The sequence below is a fragment of the Malus sylvestris genome, chromosome 3 (assembly GCF_916048215.2).
Source record: "Malus sylvestris chromosome 3, drMalSylv7.2, whole genome shotgun sequence".
NCBI classification, from domain to species: domain Eukaryota; kingdom Viridiplantae; phylum Streptophyta; class Magnoliopsida; order Rosales; family Rosaceae; genus Malus; species Malus sylvestris.
In genome coordinates, this window is record NC_062262.1 from 11,071,059 (window position 1) to 11,090,588 (window position 19,530).

Here is a 19,530-nt window from a genome sequence, read left to right on the forward strand (position 1 = left end):
GCGCGACACATGTTAACATCAGAAGCCAATCATAACACGACACGTGTCAATGTCAGAATTAAACTAGAAACTTTCTTCTATAAATAGAGATCATTCACTCACAATATTTCCTAATATCATTTGTACTAAATCATTCACTAGTACTCACTAAAGGAGAGCTTGAACCTATGTACTTGTGTAAACCCTTCACAATTAATGAGAACTCCTCTACTCCGTGGACGTAGCTAATCTGGGTGAACCATGTACATCTTGTGTTTGCTTCCCTATCCCTATCCATTTACTTACTTATCCACACTAATGACCAGAACAATCTAGCGAAAGTCACAAACTTGACACTTTTTGCTGTACCAAAGTCCCCACTGATTTTGTGCATCAACAACGTAAAATGACTAACTTGCCCTTGGACGTTAGTTGGTGTTGTGGGTGATATGTTTTGTTGTACCAAAGTCCTCACTGATTTTGTGCATCAACATCATTGATATATTTTAACTGGATTACTTATAGCATTTCATTGAGATACTTTGGCATGGTATATTTCTAAGGATTTTCATACTGAGCATAATTTCTGATATAGCATATATTATATTTTTTGGGAAATTATACAGGTTTTACGGCAAGGGGTTAACGCTTTTGATAAATGAAATGAATTTGAAAAACTTTGTTTTTGCCCACTCACACTTTCTGTTTTGCGCCCCTCCAGGTTTTAGGTTGAAGTGCTTTGGTGGCTCACGAGGATTTCGACGGTGGTTTTAACAGAACATCACAAATGTAGGATCACCTTTGGGTGTTGTATAATTAGTACTTGTCCAGTTGGACTGCACTTAGGCTATTTATGCTCTGATTCTGTATTTCACACTTAATCTCGCACTTGCACCTTATCTTATTAGTGCTCTAGTTGGTTTGGTTTTTGGTTATTCGTATTTCCTTGTATCTCTATTGCTTCTGCACTGTGCACATGGCTACATCACCCTCACGTGATGGCCAGCATACCTCGATCTAGGTCGGGGTGTGTCACTAAACCTAAGAAACACGAACTCAAATGGGCTAGGCCCAAATCCTAAACTAACAAGCAAAACTCAAATACTAAAATAAACCTAAATACTAATATTTTCCAACAATATAAATATAATTATTTTGTCATTACAATAAACTGTTATCCACAATCCAACAACAATATAAAATTATGTGTTGTAAAAGAAATAGTAATAGTTGCGAAATTTAGCAGATACTACACATTTCATTTCAATTTTGGTTATAGTATTATTTGTCACGTTTCTAATTTCTATGGGGTATAATATGGTATCCTTCTCTATTTCCTTTCATTATATTGATGGATCGATACGCTTTTCAATTTCATTTTTTTGAATCGTAACCCAAAAACTATGTGGGTCTACCATTGTCAAATTGTAACGTAGGTGCATTCATTATGGCCATCAGATTTGTTTGCAGTGTGGACCTTGGCTTTTTGGTGGCACTAACTAGGCCCTTATAATGCTACAAGAATTACCCTAAATGGAGAAGTTGCTTGTTGCACCATTTAATATTCAAATCTCTTTTTTATTAATTAACGTGACATGTACATATCATTTGTTGTATAAGATAATAACAATGTGGTATGTACAAAAATATGGTATTCCATAGGCGAAGCTACATAATGAAGTCCAGCAGTGACACTCTGCCCCTCTGCCCTCGTCAGAAAACCTGCAAGTCGTGAAGCCCCTCCCATGGCGATGATCTCGATCGGTCGTTCTGCCAGACACCAACGTCAGTTTAGTGCCATTTCTCTGTGCAATAGTGGAGGCGGCGTTGACACGGTCTGGTGGAAGGCCTCGCGAAGAAGATGATTAGCAAAACCTTTTTAATCTTTACTATGTTACCGTTTTGATGAGTGTCCAGGATTTTTAAATACGACCTGCCGTTATTTATTTCTGTACTGAAACGACACCATATTCTATTCCACATCCTATCTTTTCTTAGGTTTAAATGGGACTAAAGCCCAACAACCAGAACAAAACCATAATCCCTTTTTGAATTCTTTTTTGGTCATCTAAAAATATGTTGCTGTTGTAGGCATAATTTACTGAACAATTATGGATGCCAGAGAGAGAGGGGTGCGACATAGATAGAGAGAAAGAGAGAGATGTTTAATTGTGGGTGTGTGTTATTCCACCCCATTGTGCCTTTATTTATAGTAATAGGATAGGTAAAAACCTTTCCCTTTAGGATTACAACATTTAATAGGTAATCTACTCCTAATAAGAATATAAGATACATTCCCATATCTACTAGGATTTACACAATCACGTTCCTATTCCAATAGGAATGCAACACTCCCCCTTGAGTGTGTAAATACTCAAGTAAATGGCGCATCAAATCTTCAATGATGAAGCAAGTATAGTTGATGAAGTCGTCGGCACAATGAGCAAATGCGAGTCTCAAATCAACGGAAGAATGCATAAAAAGTAAAACTCACAAAACCTCGCTATGGTAAAACCCAAGATGGGGAAAAACCCATAGTCTAAGGAGAAACGTGAGAAGTTGCATTAAGTCAAAACTATACGTCTTTTGGACGCAAGTATAATAGCTTACAAGGGTATGATCAGCCCATGATGGGTGCCTCGTTAAAACCTAGTTAGGTAGCAAAAACCCAGTGGGAAAAATGCTCATAATCGTAGGGAAAAAGAGTACATTAAGATCAAGTGAGTACACTTCTGGATACTCCCCCTGAGTTTGACATAACTTCCAAATAAGAACTACAAGCATTGCATATGAATAGTTGGGCATACCAATTCCTCGGACAAGCTTCTAGAAGGTTAACTTCGGCAGTGACGTCGTGTAGAGGTCGGAAAGGTTGTCTGGGATTGGCTTTCAAGACTTCAATCTCCTGATGCTTTGCTGATGTAGATGTGGACGCAATATGTCTTGGTGTTGACTTCGTTGATGTATCATGGTTTGGTCAAATTGATACATGCGGCATAATCTTCATGGATCGTTGTTGGGACTCAACGATGTATGAAAACACAGCAAGTACTTCGAAATTACTTAACAAGAACTCCTAACCATGTCTCACTTGTGGCATAGTAAAGTAAAGTGAGTCTTGGAACAATTCGAAGATTTTGCAACTAAGGTCATATCATGAACCTCTTAGATATTACGATATCCTTAAAAATAAAGACATAACCATTTGGGGATTTTGCATTGTGCGGGTTTGATAAGTAACCTGCATCAGCATAACTACAAGGCAAGCATTATTTCAAGGATCAGGGAGGTTGGATCCGCTCGAGATGCGTTGGGATTTACCCATGTAGTACCTTCAAGGTACGTCTTTAATATTAATTCAGTGGTTACGTGTAGGCGCGGTGCTGCATCTTTACCAAGATCAACAGCGAAGGAGATGTCCTGTCTAAATACAATGAGTTAAGTTCAACAAAGCGCAAAGTTGAACTTAGATATGGAATTTTGGATTCCATTACCTCCTCAAGGGTCTCATTTGCTTATAACGTATGGACGATCATAGGTATACTTAAAGGTAACACATTCAGGGTGTAGTTCGACTAGTAGACCAAAATACCGTCTAAACAATGTTTCAACTTCAGGTCAAGACATAAATGAGTTTTCCTAAGATCCTTCATCTCAAATTTCATCTTCAGGTGCGAGGCAATTTTCTCAAGCTTTTTCAGAGTCTTAGTGAGATTCGTGTCAACGACATAAACTGTAACTTTAGCAATTTGGAATAAAACTTCATAGTTTAACACGCAAGGGCATAATTCATATCGCTGACTGATCAAATAATCACTTAGACCGGTATACCACATTCGTCGGATTTTTCAATCTATAAGTGAATGCCTCAAAATGAGTTAAGAGGGTGTTTTGTGGTTTTGGAACTATTTGAACCAGTCCATGTAATTCTTCGGAAACTTACATGTAAATCTCCGTATCTATATCCCTATGGAGAAAACACTAACCACATTTCATAATGATGCTATCAATCACATGATGTTTGAGAGAAACCTTACGCCGTAAGGCGTGCATCATATTGCACTATTTCATTCATCTCATAACGCTTCCTTTCCCACTTCTAACACAACAGGGTTATCTTAGGCATTGTAAGAACGACAGGTCCAATACACACTTTGGTAAGGAATTTGACCTAGATTGTAATTTCGGTTGTCCAATCAGTTATACATTGTCACTTAGTCAACGAAACACGGTTCGATATCATCGATTTTCATTTATGTCGGTAGCTACCATATAAGTGAAAACATCATCGATGATAATCTCATTTCAATTCCATTTAGCTCATCCAAACTAGTATACTGGACCAAGAACTTTAAGTCTCGGGAGAAATCCGGATTAATCTCATGAAATGGAAATGATTTGAGACAGCGATCGAGTTTAGATTCATTGTTATGCCGTGTCTTCCTTTTCAAGGGAAGTGAATCCTAAGAACCAAGTGATATGTCGTGCTCCAAGCCAAGATAGATTGATTGGCTATCCACCGATGTACCGAACCGTCCAACAGGGGCGTCCAAACTGTCCAACAGGGTTGGCACACCCTCTAGGAATGTTGACTCGATGTCCGTTAAGTATGTCTATCCTTGTAAGCATGTTTGCAACTGGTATATGATCTCGTCACTTTAGCTAAATCAGAGGAATGAGTCTGGGGCAACATTCTGAAAACTAGAATTCATCGCACTTGCTTATCACACTTGTGTGGTATGAGGATCGAGATGAGACATAATAGGCAATGTCCACGCAAATTCGTGCCGTTCTACAGGAACGTTGACGTTCTTATCTTTCCCTAATGGCAGGAAGACTGTCTCATTAAAGTGAAAACCCGTAAATAAGCGGTAAAGAGATCGCGTACAAGGGCTCTAAGAGAGTTAGTGTGAAGGAGAATCATGATCGACAAAAAATACACATCATTCTTTGAGGACCCATGGTGGTACGTTGCGGCGGTGCAACTTGGCATATGGAATGCACACCCAAATGCGTAAATACGAAAATCGTTAAGTTCGTATCCAGTAACCAACTGTAACGTCATATAGGTTGGGTAGCAATGGGCCTTAAGGTGGACCAACATAATTGCGTACAAGGATTGCATAGCCCTAGGCAGAAACCGAAAACTTGGTACATTTACCAAAAGTCGGGCGATCATTTAAATTGCAATGTATGATCACTAGGCGAGGTTATTTGGGGTGAATATGGGAATTCAATGTTCAATTATAAACCCAAAACGACATGCAATACTTTATCTCTCCGACATTATCCAATCTTCCGGACCTTAAGGGATAAGTAGGGTGGTGACCCTTAATTGGCCAAGAGGTTTAGTAGCAATGTGTGTGGACAAACATGTAACCAGTTTGTCGATTCATCAACCAAAACTATAAGTATTTATATGGTCCGCATTTTGGTTGGATTAGTCCACATATATTCTCTTGAATCCACTGTGAAAAGAGAGTCGTGTCGTATCTTTGCGAGGAATGATGTAGAAAATCAATTTCCTTAATAAGCATGCTTGGTAAAGTGTGCTTATAGGCACAAGATCCTTACTTTGGGTAAAGAGATGAGTCGTAGCATCATTGTTCGACCTAAGTGTCCTAAATGGTCGTGCCAAAACAAGTAAACTGCTCAATCACCCGGCTACATGCCGGCCATATGTGTTGTCTGCCCTAGTTGGGAGACAACCTATTGGCCCCAAATCAAAGCTTTAGGCTCATTTTTGGAGGTGGTGCAAAGATATTTCACTTTATTTTCTTCAGTGGTTCATTTATGATCATTGTCATCTCGAATATCCTTAAAAACTCAACGTCAGGGAGAATTTAAGGTCCTTTAAATGATAATTCAGTACCATTCATACAACGAGGAGCGTGCCGAATGCTCTTAATCAGGTTGGATAGACCTAAAGTTGTTGTTAGAGATGTGATTTAGGTGTAAAGTTAGTGTGCGTAGTACGCATTCATCCAAACAACTAACTTTCTCACATTCTTACCTAATCACGTGTTTAATTGAATCGGTCACATGTATTATGAAACATGATTCAATTAACTCATATTCGAGGACAATATCAATCAAATTATCCATAAGTAAAACATACACCAAAAGTGAATCGAAGAACATGGAAAAATGTTCACAAAGTAAATGTAAGGGGATTCGGCCAACAAGGCCATCCATGTCAAAATTCTACTCTTCCAACGGTGTTTGGTGGAGCAAAATTAGTCTCACGTATTGACTACTAGAATGGTACTCCTTAACAACATTGGTAGGTGCACGAATAGGTGCATAACCAATGGTTTATTCCATTGAGATAGAAATAGATTCTGCAAGGTTAAGGTTCAGGAATATTTTTCCTTATTCTTGAAGTTTTAGGTCTTAGGTACCAAGGATCATGCTTCGGGCATGATGCCGCACCTTAGCAAGCCCTAATTCTACCATATGTTTGTGGTAGTAATTAGATCCGAGAATTTGGTAAACTTCTGCTTTCTACATTGCTGCTTCAGGGGCGAGTTAGAAACAAGGAAAGTATTCTCCAATCTTAATTCGATCGAATTTATAAACTTCAGAATTGTACTTATTCATAGATGTAATCATGGTGTGCTTCACGCAATGTCTTTCATGATTAGACGGTCCGTAGAAGCGAGCCAAAGAGCCATGGAATTCTCGTTCGGGAGGTATTTCCATTTGTAATGCTTCGGGCATAAGTCTTTGAATGAAGATCATGGCGGAGGCTTATTCAGCTCTTCCATGCCATTGTTGGCTTCAATGGTTTCTCAACTTTCTAATAGTCAAGTGGAGATTCACGTCTTGTACCCACATGAAGTGGTTTCTCTTAGAAACTTCCAAATCAGGAAATCGAACTTGTGACGGTTCGACGCTCCACTGAATTGGAGGGAACAAGATTGTGATTGGTGCTATAAGAATGAATCATCCATGAGCATCAAAGTTAGAACATTTGAGTTCTAAGACATGGTTTTCATGGGTGTATTGTTTTATGAAAACTTCATGTTTCAAAGGCACTAAATTTGAAATTACAGGTTCAATTTAGTTTATGAATGTTTAGTTCATAAAAGAGAGGTTCCTACAAGAAACACAGAATGCAATATACTAACTTAGTGTAGTGGATTTGAGTTTCTTCGGGAACTCAAGTGTGAGAGTTTCATTACTTCGAAAGTATGTGACGGTTCAAAGAAGAGAAATAAATTATTGAATCGTTAATGTCCAAAAGTGATCTTCAAGTCAATAATTTTGGATTCATTATCAGATTAATGGACTGCAGGTCACTTTTAATTAATTCAATAGATTGGGACCAAATGGGTTCAATTGTAGAAGCAAAAATAATATTAACATACGGGTTAAATTATTTAGAATGCTAAAATAATAGCATGTGGGTTGAAAAAAAATGCCCCAAAAAAATATATTTATGCTTGGGTTAGGTGCCTAGAGTAAGAGGCACGGCCCAAAAGGGCCTTGGGTGTGAGCTTCAGGCCACATGGGGGTGATAAAAACCCTAGCCGCAGCTGGGTTTCATATCTGGGCTGATGAGAGGTCACGGGTCAGGTCCAGCAAAGTTGGCCTGTTGGTACGGGAAAGCCCAACCGCAAGGCTGGCATGATGCAATATAGGGTCGTGGGTCAGAAAGGAGAAGCCCAGCCAACTGGGCTGGATTGGATGCAGGCTGAGGTTAGGGCTACAGGCCTGTATGGTATTGGACCCAAGCTGAAGCTTGGTTCAGTCCTAGAAATAGCAGCAGGCTACATGTTTAGGGTATAAACGGGTTTAGGGCTTCAGGCCCCCCAAATTGATCCCAGGCCAAGGCCTGCCGATGGCATGCACAGTGGTGGTGCGGTGGAATGCCGCACCACATCCCATTCCCCTGTTTTTTTTTTTTTTTTTTTTCAAAATCCCTTAGGGTTTAGGAGAAACCCTAAATATGCTTCTAATTTATTTTAATTCTTTGACTCACAAATTCCACATAGCATAATTGCGTAATGCATGATACAAATATATATATATATATATTGACAAATATATGAACATATACAATATATATATATATATATATATATATATATATATATATATATATATTGTATACGTTCATATATTTGTCAATATCGGAAGGTAAATATAAATGTAAGGGCTTCATGCATCATGGGGAATGTTTTCATGTTTCACGGTCGTTTCAAATATCTTACTTTATTTTCAGTGTACTTGATTGGAAGAAAACAAATAAAAGCCTTTGAATTTGTAGAAGATCCATCTGGGAAAGCCGAAATTGCATCTCCAATGTGTTGTATCACGTTCAACATAGAAAAATTAAATTGAATCAATAACATGTAGATCAATTCAATAAAATAATTAATTAATCATAAAAAGAAGGATTAAAACGTAATACTCCCTTGATTGAAGAATAAACTCTCTTTATCGCAGCGTCAAGAGCTTGCTGATAACATGTTGTAGGCATAATTTATTGAACAATTATGGAGGCCAGAGAGAGAGGGGTACGACATAGATAGAGAGAAAGAGAGAGATGTGTAATTGTGAGTGTGTGTTATTCCACCCCATAGTGCCTTTATTTATAGTAGTAGGATGGGTAAAAACCTTTCCCTTTAGGATTACAACATTTAATAGGTAATCTACTCCTAATAGGAATATAAGATACATTCCCATATCTACTAGGATTTACACAATCACATTCATATTCCAATAGGACTTAAACAATTACAAATATAATTTTATTACTAAATATTTACCAACATGATACAATTGTTTGTATTGACGTGTTGTATTGTGTAGCCATGTCTGTATTTGTGCTTTATAATGCTTGAATGAAGGCTATTGTTGTTGTTGTTGTGCTATGCGCGACCTTTTTTTTAATAATAATAAAAAAAAAAATAGGTCCAAAACGACGAAACAACATCATTTTGGACATGGAAAAAAACAAGACAAGCGGCATCGTTTCAATGGTTAAGTTTCACTCATCCTCTCGACAATTCTTGGCTTTGCCATTGCGGTATTCCTAACATTTTCCTTAACTAAAACATAATTTGCTAACAAGTAGAGAGGAATATTTTAGATTGTAGTGTTGATCTTTCTTTTAGGCTTTTTTATTTTATTTTATTTATTGAGGTTGGCTATAGGGTTTGTCAAGGTCATTTTTGTATGAACTTCTTGACTGTGAGAAATTATTGTGTAGTATCGAAATTCCATCATGCGGTAACTAGTTCACCATTGTTTGAACATGTTGATGGATTATATTACTATAGCCCAAAGCACCAATTAGTTCTGTAATGCCCTGAAAATTTAAATATATGAATTAGATATTCATAATTATGAATATGTGGAGGAAATCGAAAATAAATCGATTTATACTTATGAAAATTGAATTGCGAATATGTAAAAAATTTTGTTTCTTAAAATTATTATAATTTACATCGTAAAAATTTAGATGAAAATGCCTTAGTTGACCAAACGAAGTTATACGGAGATGTATTTTAATCCTTATATGTTTCGTTGTATTTCTTGACATAATTGGATAGAAGAAGATCCCACAAGCATGTAGGCGGAAACCGTTCGTGAAATGAAGTTATAACGAAGAAATTCTTAACGATTGAAGTGGATGGAAAAATAGGCATTTTACCATTAATTTGGAAGACTCCAGAAAATCTGGAGAAATAAGCTGTGCCACGTGTGTGGTTGGGATGAAAGGAATAGAAGAAAAAAGGATTAGATGAATGGCTGTGATGGAAAAGAAAGGAGAGAAAAGGGAGGCAGATAGACCAATCAGGAGGGGAAGAAGGGAGGGGAAATGAGAGAAATGGGGAATAGGGTAACTCGGACCCCCTTTTGACCCAAGACCCAACCTAGTTTCCACAACCAATTCCGATGGTTTTTCGTCAGTTTTGAATTCTGAAAAAAAACCTAACCGGTTGGTGCGGGGGTTCTTGCCGTTGATCTTCCCATTTTTGAAACAATTTCCTTCGACCACCACCACCTATAACATCCTCTTGAGGCCAAGAACAAAGCCCAAACAATTATAGGGTCCGCGGAGCACCGGAGGTGACTGATTGAAGCCACCCATTTCTAGGGTTTCCGACGAGTTTGAGAGGAATTAGGCTTTTCCTGGCCAAATTCAACTTGACCACATGTATAAAACTTGCTATACTCATTGAGATCTTCATTTCTATGAAATTTGGAAATAGTTAAAATTTTCGGCAAGTCGGGGCGACCGACCACCACCCACGGCGACATTTGGCCAATGGGCCGATGCTGCCATTTTGTGCAAATTTTGATATTCTAAATATGAATTTGGTATCCAATTGATGTGTTTTGATTATTAAACCCAATGTTGGTTATTTTGGTTACTTGAATGTCTTTGGAAATGGAATGAAAATGAACGATGAACTACGAATGACTTGATCCCACATCAAGGGCACGTAGGTAGTCTAATAAGGGTTAGATGCAGCCTTAAATATTTGAGATTAATCTTTTGTTGGGAATTTGATTGAAGAAATGAAACTTTGGTGAATTATTCGAAAATTAAATCTTATGTTTTTGGTAAATAAATTTTGGTTATAGATTTTGTGAGTGATTAAGAAATCTAAATAAAGAATTGTGATTAATGGTAGAAAATTAAGCAAGAGTTAAATTTGTGGCCTATCACTGAAATTATTTTCTGAAATAAAATTTTCAGGTCGGGGCGTTACAAGTTCCCTCATATTATAACACGTAGATTGGTTATACCACATGGCTATGTGTCAAATATACACTAGTTTCTGTTCCACTGGGCCTTAATTCAAAAAGACATGGGAACTTATATGAAATCAATATCGCCACTCAGTATTACCATATAGTAATATTTCTCTTTACTTGCAATTGAGGAGTCTTAAGTTTGATTCTCATGAATGTCAAGTTCGCTACCAATTTATTCTTCCACTGCTTAGTATGAAAATGTGACACATTCTCAGTTCGTCCAGAATAACTAATTTTCGATGATGTGAAATGACAATTTTACCCTTGGATGTTAAGTGTATGGTGTGATTTAAGTTGGATTTGGACCCATTTATTATTTTCCCTAAGTTTTTGGACCCAATTGGAAGTAAGGGAATTGTTGGTTTTGATTGGTGGCTTTTGGACCACACACATACCTTCTCTCTCTCTTTCTCGGTTCACTCTCTCTCTCTTCGAACTCGTACGGACACACTCAAACAAACCCAAAATCTGCACGAATCGAAGGTTCTGAGGTCTCCAGTGTGTTCCTAGGATCCTTACAAGTCGAGTGGTACCCATTTTCAGCAAGGAAACCTTCGAGAAACCCAAGTTTGAAAGAGAGTCGTGGGTGTACAGTACACCAAACCAGTTCGTGGAAGTTTCAAGCCGTTCTAAGGCTCAAAAGGTAATCTCTTAGTCGTCTTGCTTGTTTTGGTATAAATTGGAATGATTTTGGATGTCAGAAAACCCCTGAAAGTGGATCTTCGACTTAGGCACTATTCATCAACTTTTAAACCCTTGAGTTTTTGTGAATTTTAGGACCACAGTGAGCTCAAGGAGGTCCTCACGATGCTCGGAGTGCATCATTGGTAGGATTTGGACCACGAGAAGCTCGAAAACAGAGCTTTGCAGAGGTCGCCGGAGTTCAAGGACTTCTCCGACGTAATTTCACGTGAATCGAGGCGTGAAAGAGATATAACGCAATTTTCTACCTCTTAAAATTCATTTTGATGGTAATTGCATGAAAAATGGTGCAGAAATAAGCTAAATTAAGAAGTTGAAAAATTTGCCCAGTTTCCAACGTCAGCGACAGTTGCCGGAGCTGGAGGTAGGAGATGGAAGAATATTCCGTCAAGTCTGACGGAATATTCTCACGGCGTCAGTTAGTTGGACGGTTTCTGTTGGGTTTTAACAGAATATTCCTAACGACAGTTAGGGAATCCGTCAGGATTCCCTGCGCGTGGTGGCGCGTCTTGTCGTGCACCCGCCGGCTCGTGGCAGCGCGTGGGAGGTTCAAAAATATTTCTAAAAATTTGGGGATGATCCTGAGGTTGTGCAGATCACTGTGGTATATTCATATACCTATTTTGAGCAATGTATGAGAAGTTATTAGCTAGTTTTGCCTATGTGCTTTAAAAATAACGTTTTTATAGTTAATTCGCATATAGGTGAAGCTTATCCCAAGGACGAGCGTATCCAGGGGCGACTCGGGGGCTACGACCCTTCGACATATCAATGAGTGGGCTTTTGTTTTCAGTATATGTTTATATACTTGATATATTTCCCAGAAATGCATTTTTAAAGAAAGTATGCTTTGAAATAATATGCCAAATGCTTCTATATTTTGAATTGCATGGTTGCATATATATATAAATGTGGTGTTGTGGAGGCACATGTGAGTTCAGGTAAGTTATGTTTGGTTGTGTGAATCATCGATGATGTGATATGTGATTAAGTAATGTTGAGCTCATAAAGCTGCACCTAGGGTGATTGTGAATTAGCCAGAGATATGATGTACATGCCTGTTTATTTACGTCACCTCCTGAACTATATGCTCATATTGGATCCAACTTAAGTGCACAGTCTTGTCGTATAGACCTTATTCATCTCCCGACTATTATGAAAGAGTAAAATTGAGCATAACTATATTACATCCAATCTTGTCGTACAGACCCCTTTTTAGTGGTTCCAACTTATGTGCAGTATGTTGCCGTATAGGTCATTGTAGTGACTCCGGCTAGAGTAACTTTGAGCTATGAATTCAGCCGTACAGACTACCTCAGGGGTTCCGGCTAACATATCATATTACTACGAAATCATTCTTACCTGGATTGTTTACTTTATTATATTTTGGCATGGCATACATATGAATATGATTATGTGAAGTATGAATTGAATTGATATGATTTCATATATATATATATATATATTGTTTATACTTATATCTTGATTTTGGGAAAATTATACATGTTTTACAGCGAGGGGTTAGTATATTGATAAATGAAATGATTTTGTAAAACAATTGTTTTTGCCCACTCACGTTTTCTGTTTTGCGCCCCTCCAGGTTTTAAGTAAGCTTGTTGTCGGTGGCTCGGGATCGTCGGCCGTTCTGACCTATTTGAATAATATTAAGACATTCCTGGTGCTGTGTAACTAGTACTTGTCCTACTGGACTGCACTTAGACTTTATGCTCTGATTAGGAGTGTTCACTGTTGTAACTAACTCCTATCACTTTCGTTTAGTAGTGCACTCTAGTAATCTGGTCTTTAATTATTTGTATAGTTGCTATCTTTATCGCTTCCGCACTGTGCACATGGCTACGTCATCCTTACGTGACAGCCATCATGCCTTGATCTCGGTCAGGCTGTGTCACATTCCATTTTGAAAGCAGAGTTTACTAGGGGTGGTTCGATATGGGATTCCAAACTGAAAATTTTCGGGACGGAAATTTGAAAACCAATCCCGAACCAAAATTTATGTATTCCCAATTTTCAAAATTTCCGAAATGTTTCGGTATTTTAGGATGGATCGGATTGGATTTTGGCTTTTGGTCTAAAATTTTGTTCCTCAAGTTCATATCAATTGAAATTTAAGTTTTTTACTTCATTTTAATTTTGAAATTTCATACCAATTAAAATATCAATTCATTCATACCAAGTCAAATTGATGTTCCAAAATTTCAAACTGCTTAATTTCATACTTCTATTTCTAATATAGTCTACTATCAAACTACTTAAATTCAACATTCAACATGCATGCAACCAAAATAAATATATTTTTTTTCTGGTTTGGTTCCAGATTTCTGAACCATTGAATATGTAATCCCGATTCTCGTACCAAAAGGTTCGGTCTGGATCCCGAAAATTTCGGTATAACAGTTTGGGAATTTTTCGGTATGGAATCAAGAATTTTTTAGCTTGGTTTGAGAAGGAAAAAATCTCAACCCTAGAGTTTACATTCATTGAACAATCTTTTCCTTTGCTTACAAAGTCAAATACAAGCCAATTTTCGGCTGAATTACAACATTAGCAACACAATCCCAATTTCCCTTGCCAAAATTCTGTTTTTCCTCCACTCACCCAAATTGTTCTCAGCACCAACCCCACTCACATAAAGCTTAAAAGAAGAAAAAAAAAAAAAAACAGAAATTACAGAAAACGTTTGTTTTTGTGTATAAATAAAGAATAATCAACTAACAACAATTCAATTTTAAAATTTGGCACACCTCGATGGCAGACCTGTTTGATGATCAACCATCACTATCTCTGTGGCATTATTGCATCCAATCACATCCTGCCCCAACTTTGCCCCGGCTGCCTTTAGGCCTTTCAGAGAGACTGGTTGGTTGAAGAGGTTCAAAGATGGCACCCTTGATGCTGGAGGCAATTTCCCACCAGGCAAAAAGTTCCTAAAGTCTTCCTTCAACAATGGCACCTCAAAATCTGACTTGTCATGCTTCACCACATTGTCCTTGGCACTGATATGTGCCCCGGGTTCCATATGATTAGTCGAAAAGCTTGCCTGGTTCGGGAAGTTCGGATAGAGACTGACGTACCCTCTGAGGTACATCATGTCTATGAGGAACTTTTTCCATGAAGCTTGCCATCCATTAGTCCTGGACTTGGGTATTTGAACTGGGTTTTTCTTGGCGTCCTCGGTGAATCTCATGTTCATGTAGACATAGAATTCTCTCCATTGCTTGGGGAAGAAGACTGCACCCCAACTGCAGGGTAACTGATGGAAATAAGGGGTGTTTGGATGGATGTTCTTGAAAAACTCAGTTGGATTCCACTTAGGCCTTTCTTTCACCACTTCAACCAGCTTAGGGGTGTAAAGAGAGATTGAGGAGAGCTCTGGGAGGGACACTTGGGGGTCATAGTGGTAGGCTAAGAGGGCATATTTGATCCATAGGTAGTAGTAAGGAGAGACTTCGATATCATCCTCAAGTAACAGACCAAAATCGTCGTCAGATGAAGGGTACCAACTCTCGCTAACAGCTCGAATAAGCCCTCCTTGGATGATTCGTCTTTTGAGGGTTTTCGGGCCATGAGGCCAGTCAAAGGAACTTACTAGTCTAATTGTTGCCTCATCCACTTTACTGTCCATGTTAAAGCTGATAGGTACCTCATCACCAAGATAGTAGGCATCACTGAGAGATTTGAGCAGCCTTGTAAGTGAGTGAACTCTGTTTTGGGTGATGATGTTGATAGATATTCGCATTCGGTTCCAATCTGCATTCGAGAAATTGGTAGGTTAGATGCATGCTAAAAGAAAGTACGAAAGGGTACGGAAAGTTAAAGATGTATTTTTAAGCATACTTGATAACCTAATTGGAGTAAGAAGATATCAATTCAACTTACTTGGCAATGCTGTTGTTCTAAGATCAGCCATCCAAAGAACCTTCGAAATCGAAGGCCTTGGTAAAAGAACCAATGTGGTGGCATTCAAATTAGTCTCTGTTGCCATTTTCAATGCTTTCTTCACATTAGGATTAATGTCAGCCACTGTGATCACCACACTTGGGTTATGAATTTTGATCAATCCTTTCATGCTAGCATACACTCCTTGAAGCACAACCACCTCCGAGTTTGATACTCCCGAAAGAGCTCCCACAGCCAAATCGAATATCTTAAACCTTCGCTCTTTACAGACCAACTTAGGCCACTTGAGAGCAGTCGCTGCATCTTCACAACCGCAGTAGTTGCCACCCGAGACAGCGATGTAAGCTTTCTTGCCAACGGTAGACCTGAATTTCTCAAGAAGGGGTGCAAGTGCCTTAACTTCATCAACGGAATGAGCATAGAAGAGAGCATCAATATTTTGAGGATACATTGCAGCCCACTGAGTGATGTAACCAGTTGATAGTGCTTTCCACCATTGATCATCTCGGACTTGAACGATATCTTTGAAAATTACAGTGGTTTCGGACACATAAGCAAGTCTATGTTCACTGTCACCCCAAGTTTCCTTATCATTTGAGTCAACTGGAAGAACAAATGATCCTGCATTTCTGTACTTTTGAAGCTGATAGCTGCATTTTCACCAAAATAACAAAGCAACCATTAGAAACTTGTTCAAATCGCTAAATATAATCCATTTGAGAGTTGTATTTCCAGTTGATAACAGATTACTCAGAAAATGCCTTAGTGTGTGAACTATTCTACAAGGTCAACCTCCATCATACGACCAGTCACTTCAATGCCCTACTTAGTTACTAGCATGCTCTTCTAGGCTCGACGCCACAAAAGTCCTTAAACATAGATTACATGGAGAATGGTAATTTCAGAATTTAACATCCAATACACTAACAGTATTTTTTTTCTTTGTTTTAACTTGTAACCAATATTCCAATGTTTTTGCAGGAAATATTTGAAATTTTGGTTGTTGGTGTGATTGCTGCGGTTGGTAATGACCAAGAACCCTAATGGCCTCCAACCCAAATGCAACGCAATAATAAACCCACAATGCTGAAGGGAATCTGGAAAATTTAAATATGTATAACGTGGGAGCAAATAATGTACAAAGACTAGCAAGTGGATGCAGAAAATCAACTGGTGGAAAAATTAGAAATATTAAATAAAAAATATCAATGTTTACATCCACAAAATACAAGTTGACCACATTATTAGAGCAATAGTGTTAGATTCCTTCACACAAACTAATCCCAATTAGAAACAAAATCTGATTACGGAATTAAAACTTGAAAAAGTCCAATTGGTGACAGGGTCGATCTTCAACTTTTCTGGATTTTGTGTTCACAATTTATTCCAAATCAATATTCTAAAACATGCCCGAATTAATTAAAATTTCCATCTAAGGAAAATTTCTGATTAAATACTTGAAAGTGTTGCCTACTTGGCTGAAATTAACAAAATCACATTGGAATTCAACCGTAATTTTCTCTAGTAATTAGTAATATGAGCCTATATCAAGGTAAAAACTACTAAGATGAAAATAACTAAGCAGACGCAAGTTAGGCTAGTTGGATAGAGCAGGGTGCTCTTCTCTTTGCTCGAGTTTGAATCCCCCTACCGTATATTAGAGCAGTTAATATTATCGTGTCTAAAAAAACCCAATGAAAAGCAATAAAAATGTACCTGAGGTGCAGATCTTCGCCGGTCGAAAAGGTGAAGGGTGTTTCAGTGAAAAGTGTCTTGATTAGCTCTGCAGACAAGAACCAAGAGCTGGAAAGGAAGTCCACCTGCACAATTTTATCGAGTGTGATATCATACGCAGGGTCAGGCAAATAAAGCCCTGCCTCCTTAGACCTGAACTTTCTGTAGCTTGGAAAGGTAAAATCCTTCTGCCTGAACGGCAAAATCCTCCCTATGCTGCCCAAAACCGCGTTCTTGTACTTCTCCGTCCCCGCCACATGTGACAAAATCTGCAGCATTTTCTTCCCAGGAATCATGTCATCGTCAAGAATGTACACAAGATCAGCTTCGGTTTGTAAAGCCATTTGGAACCTTCCATAGTACTTGAAGTCATAGCTTGAACTTATGAAGCTTATCCTCGAATCGTTGTAGCTATCGACAATTCTCTTTAAAGAGAGCTCATTTGGGCTCCCAAATGAAAGAACCCAAACATGGTGGAAAGGAAGGGTTTGTTGAAGCAAAGTGTCCAGCTGAGCACAAAGTGTTTTTCTCTTGAAGTGGTTTAGGATCACTGTGACTTTTGGCTTGCTGGGGCCTTTCAAATCCCACTTTGATTTCATTGCAATCAGCTGAGCAAGAGTTTCTGTGCCGATGGATTTGCTCTGGAAGTCCAAAACCTCATTGTAAAGCTCTGTCTTGAGCTTGATCATCTGAGCATCATTGGACTTCTTCTGCATGAAATCAATCTTTTCGTGCTCACAAACTAATGAGGGCGTGATTGGAAGGCTTTCGGTTCCAACAAGAGAAGCGGATTCTTGATAGTGGTTGAGAATGTGGGGTTGGATTATATAGTGTTTCCATTGCTGTGCAATCTTGGTAGCCCATGCAAAGTCTGGTTTGGTTCGTAAGTCGATCGAAGGGCTCATGTAGTAAAGGAGGAATGTTGCATAAACTGCAAACGCAAATTGGAGACAAGTGAGAGCAGTTACAAGCCTAGCAGAAGTACTCTTATGAGCCTTCAACTTGACCTTCCCTCCCACATAATCATTCAGCATTCCTTCCAAGTAATCTGCACTTCTCGTATTCGAATTTTGAGCCATCCCCCTCATTTGAATTCAATCTAGATCAATCACACCTGAAAAGGATAAATTATCATCAAACACATTCATAAATCGGTCATTGGCCTTGGATCATGAGCTGAGAAAACAAAACTTGTAAAGCAATTAAAGCTTGAAACTCACCAAAAACAAGAACCCAAATGAGCAAAGACAATAAATATGAACTTGTTAGAGTGCTAGCTATTAAATAAGTGGAGGTTGAGATTATTATTTCAGAAATTTCATCAAACACTTGGACTTCACCACCACCAACCACCTTGAGGAGAGAAGCTTTTGAGAGGCCAAAAGGGCTTTGAAATAAGCTGGTCCTAATTGTGTTGACAAGCTTTGAAGGGTCATGTGTTTATGTATATCTATATACTTATGTATATGTAGTAGGAAAAGTACAAGAAAAAGTGAAGGGGAAGCACCCCCATGGAAAATGCAGCAGAGGTCACATGGGGCAAAACGCATATAATTAAAAAACGGACTGTTAGGATTAAAGTACAACAAGAGAGTTTTTTAGACGCGTTCCCTTCACTACAACTCTTACATTTCCACCCTTAAGACATCCATTGAAAGCCGGGTTTGCTGCCGCAGATAAGGGCTTCCCCTGCGTTTTCGGCACTGCTATGTGACCAAAAATTCTCTCTCTCTCTCTCTCTCTCTCTCTCTCTCTCTCTCTCTCTCACATATTTACTGCCCACTGAGACCCCAGAAGCCAATCGAAGTCTATAATCATTTTCTAACAGACATTATAGAAGAACTATTGTTAGGTAGATCAATTTTTTAGACCAAATTTGTAAATATATGATGTGTCACAATAGAAAATAATTAAGCACGTTAATCAACATTTAAGTAATAATTCAATTATTAACAAATACTTCATATGTGGGTCAAAAAAAAAAAAAAAAAAAAAAGCAAATACTTCATATGGTTTACAAACTATTGTTGAAATAGATGCATGGTCTCTGTAGCAAAGAACATCGAAACTAATTGGATGAAATTTGACAAAATCTCAATTCCCAAGAAAAAATTGCTTACGTTAATCAACACTTAAGTAATAATTTAATTATTAACAAATACTTCATATGTGGGTCAAAAAAAAAAAAAAAAAAGGCAAATACTTCATATGGTTTACAAACTATTGTTGAAATAGATGCATAGTCTCTGTAGCAGAGAACATCGAAACTAATGGGATGAAATTTGACAAAATGTCAATTCCCAAGAAAAAATTGCTTTCGGTCTCAGTTTGTTATAAAAGTTAATTATTCACTACAAGGAAAACAATTAGAAATTTGCACATCATTTGGTACCCAATGTTGGTGTAATAAGTTTGTATCGTTGT

General features: G+C 38.1%; 1 protein-coding gene across 2 annotated transcripts; it reads right to left on the reverse strand.

Moving 5' to 3' along the window:
• Positions 1 to 13,919: 13,919 nt before the first annotated feature.
• On the reverse strand, positions 13,920 to 18,855 carry LOC126614605 (uncharacterized). 2 transcript variants are annotated; one of them, XM_050282253.1, is made up of 4 exons: positions 18,736 to 18,855; positions 17,089 to 18,220; positions 15,352 to 16,022; positions 13,920 to 15,222 (listed from the first exon to the last, which is right to left on the reverse strand). In XM_050282253.1, exons 2-4 carry the CDS (start codon positions 18,192 to 18,194, stop codon positions 14,201 to 14,203), a joined length of 2,799 nt encoding a protein of 932 aa, XP_050138210.1. In that variant the 5' UTR covers positions 18,195 to 18,220; positions 18,736 to 18,855; the 3' UTR covers positions 13,920 to 14,200. The 2 variants fall into 2 exon arrangements, with proteins under 2 accessions (XP_050138210.1, XP_050138209.1); XM_050282252.1 differs by lacking the exon at positions 18,736 to 18,855 and adding an exon at positions 18,327 to 18,694.
• Between the last annotated feature and the right edge of the window lie 675 nt (positions 18,856 to 19,530).

Coding starts and splice junctions, on each gene's coding strand:
- LOC126614605 (XM_050282253.1), bottom strand. CDS start 18,194: ATGAGGGGGATGGCTCAAAATTCGAATACGAGAAGTGCAGATTACTTG. Junction 16,023..17,088: donor GGCGAAGATCTGCACCTCAG/GTACATTTTTAT, acceptor GTGAAAATGCAG/CTATCAGCTTCAAAAGTACA. Junction 15,223..15,351: donor TAGAACAACAGCATTGCCAA/GTAAGTTGAATT, acceptor TCTCGAATGCAG/ATTGGAACCGAATGCGAATA.